At 37.9% G+C, this 14505-nt stretch overlaps 1 protein-coding gene across 8 annotated transcripts in view; it reads left to right on the top strand.

The window, feature by feature from the left end:
• The window catches only part of EHBP1 (EH domain binding protein 1), a 300325-nt gene that overhangs the window by 136779 nt on the left and 149041 nt on the right, over positions 1-14505 (top strand). For all 8 annotated transcript variants that reach the window (XM_075863149.1, XM_075863153.1, XM_075863152.1 and 5 more), the window contains 2 exons: positions 13542-13720; positions 14292-14340. In XM_075863149.1, the coding sequence (XP_075719264.1) occupies positions 13542-13720; positions 14292-14340 (228 nt within the window). The remainder of the gene's footprint in view (positions 1-13541; positions 13721-14291; positions 14341-14505) is intronic.

The following is a 14505-nucleotide window of genomic DNA, read 5'->3' as shown; positions in this document are numbered from 1 at the left end:
CAAAGAACAAATGAGAAAACCGCCCTCATGTGAACAGGGAATGTTTTGCCGACAAAGTAAAGTGCATTAGAGAGGATTTGAACGATCACACAAACCCCCTTATCGCTACATCAAATAAAAGTAACGAGCGCCGTTCGGCTTTCTATATCGTCTATTGGCGATCGTTACGAGCAGTTTATCTGCCTGTATAAAAGGGGCTAAAGAACGATCCATCAGACAGCCAGTCTGATGGATTTGCTACTGAACGGCATTCTGCAGCTTTCTATGTAGTGTATATCCATGCCAGCTGCAGAATCCAAACAAAGCAAAATTTGAAACCAAATTAAAAATTTTTTTTCTTTTTAGCACAATATACAATGCAATTCAATAAAAAAAAACAACGAATTCAAAGTAGTCTATAGCTTTTAAAGATTATATTAGAAATTGCTAAAGTAGCAATTACATAACAAATTAGTTATCTGACATCCAATAATTAACAAATTCCAATTGTCTACCACTTGTTTCCAACATAGAACTGTTCTTGCTTCAGTATTGCAACTGTATAAGCAGTTGTATTGCTTCTTGGCAATACAAATATTTGTTTCTGGGTTTTAGTCCGTTAAACATCCGATTACGTCCCGTATTACTTTTCTACCACTCTTGGGTGCGATTCATTGGTGATGTCTATGTAGGTGGCAGTAAAGCTACATCGCCTGTACCGCACAGCTGAAGTAGGCAAAAGCATTTCTTATGGCTTTACGTTGTAGTTTAGCAGTTTTACATACTTTTTTTTTTTTTTTACAGCCGTTTAAAACGATTTTGAGCCCTTTGACAGAGTAAAGATTATAAGTGAAATGCCTTGTGAGGATAGCATAATTGACACTTATATAGTAAGGCTGTAAGGATCTTATTAGGCATTCATGTTCTCTTCCATGCTAATCTCTTAACAGACGTGTCCATGCCAGGACGTGGGTGCTGCCAGCGCTCCCCTCCCTCTGTTATGTCACTACATAGTTACGCTACTGCCCGTGTTTAATCGTAGCATTGTGGGGCCAGATATCTCGTCAGTGAGAAGTCGAGTTGTGGTGCAGCCATATTGCAGATCTGTGTAACGTGGAATTCTTGGTCACTCAGGACATACAGGTCTCATTTCTCTGGTATGAAATTCTAACGCCGCTGCCAGATGTTGTATGTTCTAAATATTCATATACATAGTGAATAATTCTTATAAAATGTTGCCTAATCGCACTTTGGCGTTAACGGTGCATTTCTTATAAATCATTTGCAGTATTGAACTACTCATACATACATATGCATTACCACTAATAATTATGTATCCTGTGTTATTTAGTTCATTCCTCAAACACATTCAAATGTAGTTGACCACACATATAAAAACTAGTGTCGACATAAAGTTGCACTTACCAACCAATCATACCACTGCTTTCTAGAATTCACCGGAAATAGTTTTATCCATGCTAGGACTCATGCACACAGTCCTGTTACACGCCATTTTGTGCCGTGCTATAATTGTGCACCTATAGAGGATCATGGGTCCCTATTGTACCTCCATAATCCAAGTGAGAAAAAAAATTGCCATTGACCATAGCATGCTATCGCACAGAGGTATTCTTCCCAAGAAGCAATTCTTTGAAAATCTCTGACATACGACACCACAATCTTCGTGTTTGAAAAAGTCACACTTTTGTCTTCAAGGACAAAAAAGAAAATCAAGTAAATTTCTTACTTATTTTTGCGCAAAAAAAAAAGTTACTTCATACGGGGAAAAAAATTATCGAAAATAAATGGGGGAGGAATCGTGATTATATGGGCTTGCAAGTTGTATACAAAGGTCACCACGTATTCCCCAAGTGAAAGCTAAATGTATAGGTCGTTCTACACTGGCCAATTTTGGCTGTAATAACGAGCGCAGATTAACGAGACCGCTTGCTGATCAGCACTCGTTTCCTTCTTTCACAAGGAACTGTTATCAGTAATGTATGGGGGTGAGCGATCATTACTCCGATCTCTCGTCCCCATTCGTTTCTATCATGTTAGCAGCACATCCCCCTGTTTACACAGGGAGATGTGTTTCCGACCACGATAATATTTTGTGCTGCATAAACGATACGATCAGCCGATGAACGAGCGTCCGCATCGACTGATCGTTGACCCATTTTACACAGGGCATTAATCGGCAAAGAGTGTTCATATGAATGATTGTTTGCACGATCATTGGCCCGTGTAGAAGGGCCTTAAGAAAATGTTCTAAATACTTCATTGAAAAAACCTTTTTAGATAGTTGGATTAAAGTAAGCTGTTGTAATAATATTATTCGCTTTTGGTCAAAATGAAATGAGTATTTCATATCTGGATGCTTGATAATACATTATATACATAACTAAGTATATGTATTCAGGAAAACAAAAAAAAGTATGAAATATTGTTGTTTTAACAATTTCATTATTTCACAGGATCTTTATCCCAGTCGCTACTTTTACACTATTTTAAACCAGTTATTTTTGCAAACGCTAAAACCAGTTTTTCACTACTAAAACACATAGTTGACACCTTAATCCTTTTGCTCCCTTGAGGATCTCGATCTTTTCACAGACAGGATATGCCTTTAAATGAAGTGTAGGGTTAATTTCCAAACTGCTGAAAGGTTTTTGCTAGTTGCCAATGTTTTTAGAGCATCCGAAACGGCTAAACATGGACAACCCTGCTGTCAAAAACAGCGTTTCATACATATCCGGACTTGTTGAATTTATTAATTTAGAGATTTTATTATTTTACTTTAATCGAATAAAAAATGTTATGTAAAAATTCCAAATAGCTAGATTACTGGCATATAATATGTAATCCTAACCATAAAACAATTCTGCATTAAATTTAAATAAATGAAAATGTTTTATTTCGTAGAAGCTAGATTATGAACGAACAGTCAGGCAATGTTCTTAGAATAATATAGGTTGATCCTATTCATACATGGCGGGTATGTTGTGGTTTCCACATGCTTTTTTCTTCTTATTTGTTGCATATTTTTAGTGCCACTTTCACATAGAAAAACGAAAGAAGTACAGTCCATTGCTAGAAAAATAGGTTATGAGACTTAGAGTGGTTTTCCTACCATAGAAAGTGATAGCATGTTGGGACAACATGAGTTTTTGTGTTTTTTTTGTGGTTTTTTTTTTAAATGCAAATCACCAGTAAATCCAAAATACAAGAAAACTATAAGGCCTCATTCAGACAGCCGTGATGTGGGTGCATTTTAGCGTCCGTAATGCGGCTGTAAGACCTGGACCTCCTGTAGTTCAAGTGAGCCGAACTTAGATCAACCGAAATGATCACTAGGTAGATTTAAGTTCAATTCACTTAATACTCAGGGGGTCCCGCTGAAAGGTGGCTGTAATATGGATGGTGAAAGGCGGTTTGGACGCTGAAAGGCGGCCACATTACGGCCATGTAAATGAGGTCTTATACTTTATTTCTTTTTACGTTCTACTCTTGGTTTTGTCTTTCTTTTTTTTTTTTTTCTTTTTTATTATAATTTTTTTTCCCCTATGAAATTCTGCTAAATCTATTGCATCTAACGTGGATCAGTATATAATAAGCGAGCGCTCTTATTACCTGACACGAGTCTATCAGCCGGTTGCATTATTTGTTCTTTTTTCGATTTACATGAGAATTGTAAATAAACTATTTTGCCAGCTTGGTGGTTACGCTCCGAGGACACATTAGTGTGCGTGTCGTCTGAATTAATTATTGCCTACCTGCTGCAGCTCCTGTTGTCTACCCACAAGCGATGGATACATAAATCAAGATTTGACAGGTTGTGCAGCAGTGACTCCTTTCTACCAAATGGGGGCGTTCTTTGCCTTTACAAGAGGAACTTTTTTTGTTTTTCCTTCCTGTATGCTAATTGTGTCTGACCTCATCTGGTTTTTCACCTGAGCTGTTCTAGATGTTCATATGAATATGTTTCTGTAATGATATGAAAAATTTTAACACTTCACTACTTTCTTTCCGTCTTTTGTGTACCTGATAGATGTGAAGGGGTTACTTCACTAAGAAGAAAGATAATTTTTTATGTGGCCCGTGGGCAGACCTGTTAAAAAGATTTTTTGAAAGTGTGTGTATTTTTTTTTCTTTTATTATTATTTTTTTTTATATAACTATACAGGTTTCATACAATAAAATTGACTTATCGAAAGTCTAAACAGTGAGGCTGTGTGTGACATGTCCAAGTGACTAATGGCTGTAAGGTGTACACCACTAGAGCCATTATGTTGTGTAGTCAAGTGACAGGATCTTTTTGGACGACATTGTCACCCACAGCCTTAGGCACCAAGCACACGACCGTAAAAGTCATCCGTAATTACGGACCCATTTACTTCTATTGTCCACGGACACCTTCCCGTTTATTTACGGGAAGGTGTCCGGGCCGTAGAAGTGTACCACAAAAGATAGGACACGTGCCCGCAATCGTGGCCCGTGAATAATGACACGGCCGTGTGCATGGGGCCTTACTGTTTATTTGCAGCCATGAGTTTTGTGAATGCTGTACATAAGTCCGTCCTCACCACTGGAAGTGAAGATTGATCTTGGTGGTGGTATTGTTTTTTTACAGTCTTGCCTACTTCCTGTAGGTGACTGATCTACTTTTAACAGTCACACAAAATGTAGTATGTAAGGGGCAGTCTTTTGAACGATTCATTATTTTTAGACAAAATTCTTGAAGCCTTGATATAAAGAATGGGTTTTTAATGGTCTATTTACATTTGCATTGTAACTTACATTTATAACAGAACCCACGGCGGTTTGTGGAACCATCATATGATGCATTTTGGGTACTTCGGGGTTACATCAAGGTTTCTGTAGTTTTGACTGCAAGAAAAGTGCTGTCCCCATTAGCGCAAATTCAACATACTTATTTCTTACATGCAATGTTGGATTGTATGATTATTTTATTCAATTTCCTAAAATCAAAGCCTGTAACTTACAAGTTTTTGTGCACTTTTTGTGTATGCAGTTGATATAGTTGGTGCTTTTCAGAACCACACACAAAAGTCCTGGTTTTAGCCAACCCATAGATCGGCTTCAGATGGCTATAATGCTTCCAGATCACGATACTGGGACCTTTTGCGGTTCCACTGAACCAGCCGTGGATCACTATTGGGTCCTATGGTGATCCAAGTTCGTTTCATTAGAACCATTGGATGTCCAGGTATTGAAGCCATAATAACAATGTCAAAATGCGGCCTCATTACGGTCAACTGAAACCAGCCTTAGGCGTAAAAACCATCTTCAAGGCCAATTGCACACGATGTGTATTACATGTGGCAAAACCGCATCGTACTACAATACCAGCAAAGTAAATGAGATTTCAAGAAATCAGTACACGCTACAGATTTTTTTTGCACGTAAATTGACCTGCGGTGCGTATTTTAAAATCCGCAGCATGTCAATATATCTTGAGTTTCCGCTTGCAAATTGTATGTAACTAGTTCTTAAGAAAAATGCACCAAAACCCATAGCATGAAAACGCACCAATTTATGCATCAAAATGTACTTGCGAATTTCCTGCGTTTTCCTGCGGTTTTGAAGCGTATTTTTCGCCGCAGATTACGCAGCAAATTATGCAACGTGTGCATGTAGCCTAAGCAAAGAGAACATTTTTTAATATATGTTACTACAGAAAATCTTTCTCCACTTGTCAGACTCCTTTCCTCCTCCCCTCTGCTTCAATGCACTGATCACTCTCTGAATTCATGGTTTAAATCCGTCTTTAGTGGGACAGAGGTGAAGAAGTATTTTCAGCTCCATGGGGAATCTGTTTACTGCTGCTGCCCATAGAAGTCTATTGAGAGGGAAAGGGGAGGAAGAGGGAGCAACTGCAGAGTGAGAGACTGACACACAGATGCTGCTGCAGCTTCTACGGTCTCACCCCAGGGCTAGATTCATGGCTATACTGCTCAGTACTGCTGTATAGTCTCCTCCATGCTGCTTCTAAGGATATGCCACAGAGAGGGGAGTAGGAACTTTTCTTCTGTGTATGGGAGACACCATAGCAGCTAGTCTCCGCTCCCTCTGGAGTTGAGCTTAGGGAAAACTGATAATTAGAGATTAATACTGCATTAATCACCAGTTTTTGCCTCTGCAGGCTCAGTCATATAATGGCCAGATATTCTGCTGTTCCTCATGTACACACATGATGATGACTTATTCTGAAGCTTCACCTGAAACGATAGGTACGCTTTAACTGTTTTGCTCAAAGGGGCTTTATCGGTCGATGATTTGGCTAAAGTCTTAATTCAATCACGAATGTGTTATTTTTCAGCACCCATTGGGGCAATACTGAGAAAAAAAAACGAAGTATTCACTAAAACTCTGAGTGGATGGGAATGCATAAATTCCCACCACTTCACAAGTATAATCTGGCTGCTCAGGAAAAATAATAATAAAGCAGTGGGGGAAAAAAATAGTTTTGCACTATTTGTATGGAATGGTTTGCAAGGTATTACGTTTTTCTAACCTTTTAATATATGTAATAATTCGACACTAAAAACCAATACAAATCTTGTTTTCATCAATTTTAAAATTAACTGACCAGAGTTGTTCAAGTTGGGTGGGACTTGGCTGTTGAAAGTGCAGCTATGGCCTAATTACTATGCAAGACAACTTGCACTGTTGTATAGAAAGACTTTGATCAAATTAATGAAAGCAAAAAAAAGAAAAATAATTACAATATGATTTTTTTTATCTTTTAAAATGTTTACTATGCATTTGAGTGGTAAAAGTTAAATGTTTGCTATTAGACCGTACAATGGCTCAATCTCATAGTAAACAGGTTTTTCCCATTAAACACATTAATCACCCATCCATACTGCTGCTCCACACAAACTCCTTCACTGTGTGCATTTGTCATTGTGGATAGATGATAAATGCGTCTGGTCGGAAATATTGTCCTTTTTTTTTTTTTTTTTTTAAACCTTCTTCCGCTTTGGCAGTCTCCTTTTTAAAAGGGCTGTTCTACCGTTTAACTGTCCCATGTGTTATGTAATATTTGTTGTGTTCTTGTGCCTAAAAGTTTTTTTTTATTCTATGTCCTGAAGGGGTTATCTGGGGACCAACAATTGCTACGAATTTATATATTAGTGCGAAAAGTAGTCACTTACTAATATACTTTCATTTTTAATTCTGTACTGAATCGGTCAGCACGAACCCGGTGAATTGGTGCCTGAAGTCCTGTAGTTTTCCTAAAATTGACGCGCCGACACAGCCCCATGTGACTGAGGACTTGCTTCCTGTGCTGTTCGTGTCGGCGTATTATCCAGCACATGACCGCAAGGGCCAGGCACATTGTCTATCGCTAGTGCTCTGCCCATATATGGACAGTGACATCAGGAGTTTCTTATCACTGAAGTACTTGAGCAGAGCATCAGCTGATTCTGCCTGGAGACTCCAGCACTGCTGCCAACGTCTCTGTCCATGTATGGACAGTGACGTTGGCAGCAGTGCTGGGGTCCCCGGGGATTCCAGCCATAGGCAATGTGACAGTCCCTTGCGAACAGTACTGGAAGCAAAGCAATATTAGGAAATCCACAGGACTTCCGGCACCAATTCACCAGGTTTGAACTGAACGATTCAGTACAGAATTAAAAATTAAAGTATTGGAAAATGAGATGTCTCCCCGCTCTTCCATACGCAATCTGATGGCCGCGACATATGTGGGGACAGATAGGTCTAGGGTGTTCTTGGTAACTACATCTGATGCACTGAAATGTTGGAAATTAAAGGTATGCGCAAATCATTGGGGGTACCTATCCCATGAACATATACCATTGCAAGCATTCTAATCTTTAGTCCCACATGTATTTTTGCAGACATGGGAAATGTTAGGTGTAACAGCCCTTTCAGATTTATACAAGGGGAGACACTTGAAATCTTTTGAGCAGTTGGTAAGGGAATATGGCGTAACTAGAACCATGTTTTACCAGTATCTCCAGATAAGGCATATGATACAATCAATTGCTATCCCGGCTCCACCTACAAATCTTTCCTCGTATCACAAATTCCTGTTTAAATGGCAAGGACACAGTAAGGGATTAGCTTGTAGTTATGATCTCCTTTTGAAAAAGCAGACCTCGGGGAAGACAGAGCATATACTACGATGGGAATGGGAGATGGGTTCTACGTTTTCTATGGCACAATGGTTGAAGGCCTCTAGTTGGATCACTCGTCATTCCAAATGTGTTAATCATATTGAACTCACCCGTAAAATTCACTTGAGATGGTACCGAACACCTTCCAGATGTGCACATATATTTCAAAGCAGTTCCAACTGCTGCTGGAGGGGGTGTGGCTCCTTGGGATCCACCTTGCATATGTGGTGGACCTGTCCCAAGGTTGGAGAAATGTGGAAGGAGGTCTTTCGCCTATTATTAGAAATCACAGGAATATCTCTTCCTTACTGCCCGGAATTGGCTATCCTAGACATCGGTTTAGAGGACATACTTCCAGAGCATCGGGTACTAGTGCACCCTGTCTTCATTGCTGCTAGAATGGCAATTGCCAAGTCTCCCATTTCCCCTTCCCTGTCGGAAGTGATAGGCAGGGTAACTGTAGCATGTCACCATGAATCTGTGCTATTACAGTCTCCCTCTGATTATATAAAGAATGCACGTTATTGGGAGCTATGGGTAAAGTCGAAATACTATACCTAAATGAAGAGTTTATCTGGAACCATGACATAACTTGTATTATCATTTGTATGTATATGGCATAGCAAAGTTGTCTGTTGTTTCTTGTTCATGTATATCCTTTTTGACCTTTCACATGTATGTATTAACTCTATACAGGTCCAAGTTCTAGGACCAAGGATGGTTTATACTGTTGAAAAAATTATAAAAAATTTTCAATAAAAATCTATTGATTTAAAAATGAAAGTATATTAGGCAGTGTCTTCTTTTCACAATAAAATATAAAATGCAAAGCAATTTTTGGTCCCCGGATAACCCCTTTAAAAAAAGAAAAGCAAAAAAAATTAAATAAGCCAGTTAGAATTAATCTTAAAAATAAAACTATAATTTTACGTTTTGCTCTAGATTTTGTTATTAATAATGGTAATGATCAGCTTTAAACTGTTACATTTTTTTTTTCTTTACTGAATATGGAAGGAAACATGGAGCTTGGATACTCGTTTTTAACTAATATTTTCATATACTAATTTGATTTATGTTTTGTTAAACGGTTTTATCTCCCTAGAGTAGAAGGGTCAGTCTGTGAATTTGTACTATGCGTGGTCTATTCACACTGAGGTGTATGTTGGAGGTATACATAGGGAGGATTTCTTGATGTACTGTATGCCTCTGACAGATTTCACTTTATACAGGTGCATTAGTTGCTCATTGGCTCCTATGTAAAAAAATAAATAAAAAAAATGTATAGTGTTTGGTATACGTTTTTCAGCGGGATGCCTCTGTATGGAATAGCTCAGCAGACTATGATATTCCATACAGTTGAAACAAAGGGTATAGTGACTGACACCAGTCCGACAGGGGCTAAATGGACACTCTCTTGTACTCTATCGCATAAATGGGGGCCTATAGATACTTTTGGTGTATTGCGGCGCATATGCCAAGCAGACACTGCAAACGCAGTGTGAATTCAGCCAAATCTGTACTGCTCCTTTTCACTCTACAGTAAAACAATGAGATCGGTCTCTGGGTGATGTCTTCACGTTTCTTAACCATTTTTGGTCCAGATCCCAAATTTAGCTTCCATGCCATTGAAGTCAGTTTATTATGTTAGGTTTTTATTTCATTTAAAGGTGTCTTATCCACTTTAAGCAACCCCTTTCCATACACGAATTGATTTTGCCCTGCAATGCTTTGTTTTCACTTCATTTTCCTTTATTGAGTTTTGAAGTGAAAAACATATTTGACAACCCTTTGAAGTAAAAAACATTTGTATTTTTTTGCAGGAGTCCTAATCTTGCCTTGTGGCATAGGGAAGCACCTCACAAGAAATTCGCAGGTCACATTAAATTATTGCCACCTGTCACCATCCCTAAGCTGTCCTCCTGCCAACTGAGCCACTTAGTCAATGTGCTCATTCTTTGGTGTTATTCCTGATGCACATGTTGCACAGAGACATATGGCAGACTTCAATACGGATCAATTGGCGCATGCCCCAATTTTCCAAACTGAAAATTGGAGGCATGCGATTCAGTAGAGCCAATAGAATTCTATTGATATAGTATTTGGGATCTGTGTGATATGGATGCCAAATATTTTGTCTGTGTGCAAACCTTTTATAGTATGCTTTCTAGTTGTGAGACTGGGCTCCATTGAACGATCCATCCAAAAAAAAATAAAAACACTTAAGATGATTGCATAAACAGGACCCAAGTTTTTACAGAACAAAATATACTTTGTTTAAAAAAAATCTTCCGTTCTATTTGAGTCTTGGCTATTTTTTTTGCATAATATTTTTTTCGTTCACATGTTACATTCTTCCGTACCAACACAGGGCACCAAAGGGTTAAAATTGTCAACTGAAAGACTGTCAATAAGAATACAGTTGTAAACCTAGAGACGCCATTTGTGAAATGTCATATCTACCTTCAGTGTTAGCATCAAAGAGACAGCAAAATTTTGAAGTTACTCTTTTATATTTCACTGTCATTTTTTCCATTGTAACTGAAAAGATAATTTTACATGACTTCACTTTATGAAGGGTGTGTTTTACTTACCGAGATGTATATAGTGCCTGAAGTGTCTAAATCACAATCAAACTTTCGCTCGGCACCATTTGTGTCCAGACAGAAGTCTAGAGCCGCCGTTCCGTGCTGGATTCATTGGAAGGGGCACGCCACGGGCTATGGCTCAATATAGACTGCTCACTATGTCTCTGCGAGATGACAGCTATTACAGACATCAAAGGATTACAATTGGGGTGGAGAACATACAGTATGTCTTACTTCAAGACAAGACGCATGTTCTTCACTACCTGGTCATAAATTTTGTCATATTAAAATGCAATTTTTCATTTTTTTTATCTACGTTTACAGTGAGTGTCATAGGAAAGAAGTGCATTTTTATTGCACTTGTTTCGCTTATTTTCTTCAAATATATTTGTCATATTTAAATGGCAGCACTGTCAAATATACGGTATGTTGTCAGTGAGGACCTTTATACATTTCTGAACTACATTGTACTACCTGTCAAGCTAAATACTTCTGAGAAGACCATTTAAAATCTCACCTTACTTAATTTTTTCCTAATTTTACAGGGTTTTTTTTATTTTGTTTTTTTACTTGGGCCCCATGCACATGACCGTGCCAGTAATCGCGGTTTGTGTTTATGGGCACGGCTGTCCGCGTGACAGTCATCCGCATTTGCGGGCCCTGCTCCCATTATAAGGTATGGGAGCACGGTCCGTAAAATCAAAAAGATTGGACGGCCTATTTTTTACGGATGTTTCCTACGGCCCGGACACCTTTCCGTTAATATACGTCCATGGTATTATACAACATATACCTTATTACCTTTAAAATTAACCTGTCTAAAATTAAAACGTGACAAAGAACTGTTGGTAAGTACAATTTGGTAACCAATATGATTTGCTAGTATTTTTGAGTATTGACCATATTGATATTATGCGACATAAAGAAAAATATGTGGCAAAATTTTTTTGATAATGGAGAATCTTTATTGAGGCTCAATATAACACTCAGGAAATAAATGATTTGGTCAGTCCCTTCAGATATACTGTGTGGTATGGATGAGAAGACTTGAGTGGATCACGTGTGAGACTGCGGTTCCAAATCTGACATTGTTGGGAAGGAGGATATATTTTTTCTGCTCCAAATGTAAAATGTATGGAATCCTGGATACGACACTACTGTACCGGTTTTCCTCCAACTTCGGACACTGGGGTTGTTCCCCATGGTTTTACATTGTCTGAATTTGGGGAGATTGAGTTCCAGATTTAGCCAATAGAGACCTGGAGATGTATGTTTCAGTTTTAATACACTTTTGTTGTTCTTCTTTATTTATTTTGCCATGATCGTGGCAATTTGTCTGTTTTTCGGTTAATTGCATTTTTTAAATTAAAATATATATAATTTGCTATAGATATAACCACACAACTTAACCGACTTGCCTAACTCGGCTTAGCCAAAAGCTCAAGCCAACCAGACACCAGATGTCCACTCATTTTCATGAGCAACTAACCCCACATCTAATAAAGAACTGTGACATTACAATAACAATATTAAAATTAGGATGGGTGGTCAGGGGCAGCTTCCGAACATCGCGCTGAGGTCTGGCCAAGAACTCCGTGCAGAGGACATTATACAACCCTGTCCGCTGTCATTTAATTGACTAACGAACGGATCGCTGTCACCAAACTCAGGGGACCATTTGATTTTCGCAACATGCCTACCAATTTGAAGGTGGTTTTTATGTTGTTTTTTTTTTTTATATAAGATATATTTTTTTTCATTCCACTGTAACAATTTATACTATTTTGTCAGATCAATTACATTTTAGTTACAGGTTGTAATGCATCTATTTTACAGATGACACCAAGCTATGTAGCATAATTCAGTCTATGGAAGATGTTCGTAAATTACAAGCCAACTTGGATACACTGAGTGTTTGGGCATATGCTTGCAAATGAGATTCATTCTGGATAAGTGTAAAGCTATGCATCTGGGTACTAATAATCTGCATGCATCGTATGTCCTATGTGGACTTAAACTCGGAGAGTCCCGGATCTGGGTGTACATGTAGATCATAGTTTGAATAACAGCATCTAATGTCAATCAGCTGCTTCTAAGGCCAGCAGAATACAGTCGTGTATTAAAAAAGGCATGGGACAGGAATATAATATTACCACTTTACAAAGCATTAGTGCGGCCTCATCTAGAATATGCAGTTCAGTTCTGGGCTCCAGTTCATAGAAAGGATGCCCTGGAGTTGGAAAAAATACAAAGAGCAACTAAACTAATAAGGGGCATGAAGAATCTTCGTTATGAGGAAAGATTAAAATCAAAAAATTAAATTTTTCAGGGCAGATTGGCTAAGCCTTGTGGGCATTTCCTTTTTTGTAACCACCTTCTGGTTCAATAGGGGTAAAACAAAGTTCTATAGTTTACCCATATCCCGTCCCCTTCACCCAGACCTTTGTTGAACTTGTTGGACATATGTTTTTTTTTTTAACCTTACTTTTTACACAAAACAGGAAAAACAGCAAGGGACTGAATACTTTCGCAAGGCGCTGTATATATTGTTAAGGCAGGATCAATAGCGAATTAATAGTTAGTTAGTTAGTTAGTTGTTAGTTAATAGATTTTGGTTGTATTATTTGGGAGAATTAAAATAGAACTACTGTATTATGGACCGGCTCATTTCTGTTGTGTTTTGGCAATATAGTGCTTGGAGAGTTTACTCTTAAGTCATTCAAGTTTTATTAGTGAATCCTTTTGTTTTGGTGTCATGTATTTCCTTCAGCACAGACTAACATTTAATCTTTTTTTTAATTATCTTTTTCAGCCAAGTCCATTACCAAGTCCAACACTAGGTAGACAACCCAATGCCAGCCAGTCGCTGCTCGTTTGGTGCAGAGAAGTAACAAAATCCTATAGAGGAGTTAAAATAACGAACTTCACCACCTCATGGAGGAACGGGTTGGCGTTTTGTGCAATATTAAACTACTTTAGACCGGACTTGATGTAAGTATGGATACCTAATAAATCTACCTTGAAAAGAATTGCCAAAATATTTGTGCTATATTCTAGGGATTGTGGAATGCTGATTCTCATGGAGTTAATATAATGTACCTTTTGACTATCAATGTTCCCCTTTCATATTAAGCTCCCATCTCATTTATGATGTTTTTTGCCTTAATCCTATAGAAACTACTGACCTCAAGATGCTATTAAAAATTTTGTTCGTGTTGAAATGAGATGAGAGAAATAAGCCTGTAGCTCTTTGAACACTGACGACAAGGGATTACCACATGGCAAATTTGGCTGTCAAAGCTCGTCCCTGGTTCTTGCCTCCTATTTTAGACAAAAAGCTGTAGGCGCTGAAACCAGCCATATTCATATTATTTATTAATATATTTTTGTCCATTTTAATTTTCCACACTATTAGTTTTGTTGATTGAATTGCTGAAAAATTACTCCTTGCCATATGATTTTATTCTGACTTTTTAGTTTTAGATGGAACTTGTTTAAAAAAAATAATACTGGTTTTTATATCAAATTTTGTTTGTACCTACTTTGCCATTTTCTCCTTCAGTGACTACAAGTCCCTCAATCCTCAAGATATTAAAGAAAACAACAAAAAGGTAAGAGCTGCAAGATGAAAACTTTTACTAAAATTCTGCTGGTTTTCATTCATGTACAAACAGAAAATTAATTAAAAAGGTGTCCAAACACATTCAATAAATCAGACAGGGCAAGCAAAGAGCACAAATTAAGCTCAAAATATTTTCTATGATCATATGTCCAAG

The sequence above is a fragment of the Rhinoderma darwinii genome, chromosome 4 (assembly GCF_050947455.1).
Source record: "Rhinoderma darwinii isolate aRhiDar2 chromosome 4, aRhiDar2.hap1, whole genome shotgun sequence".
Taxonomy (NCBI): Eukaryota; Metazoa; Chordata; class Amphibia; order Anura; family Rhinodermatidae; genus Rhinoderma; species Rhinoderma darwinii.
The sequence above is the reverse complement of the archived record's forward strand: the minus strand, read 5'-3'. Positions and strand labels throughout refer to the sequence as shown.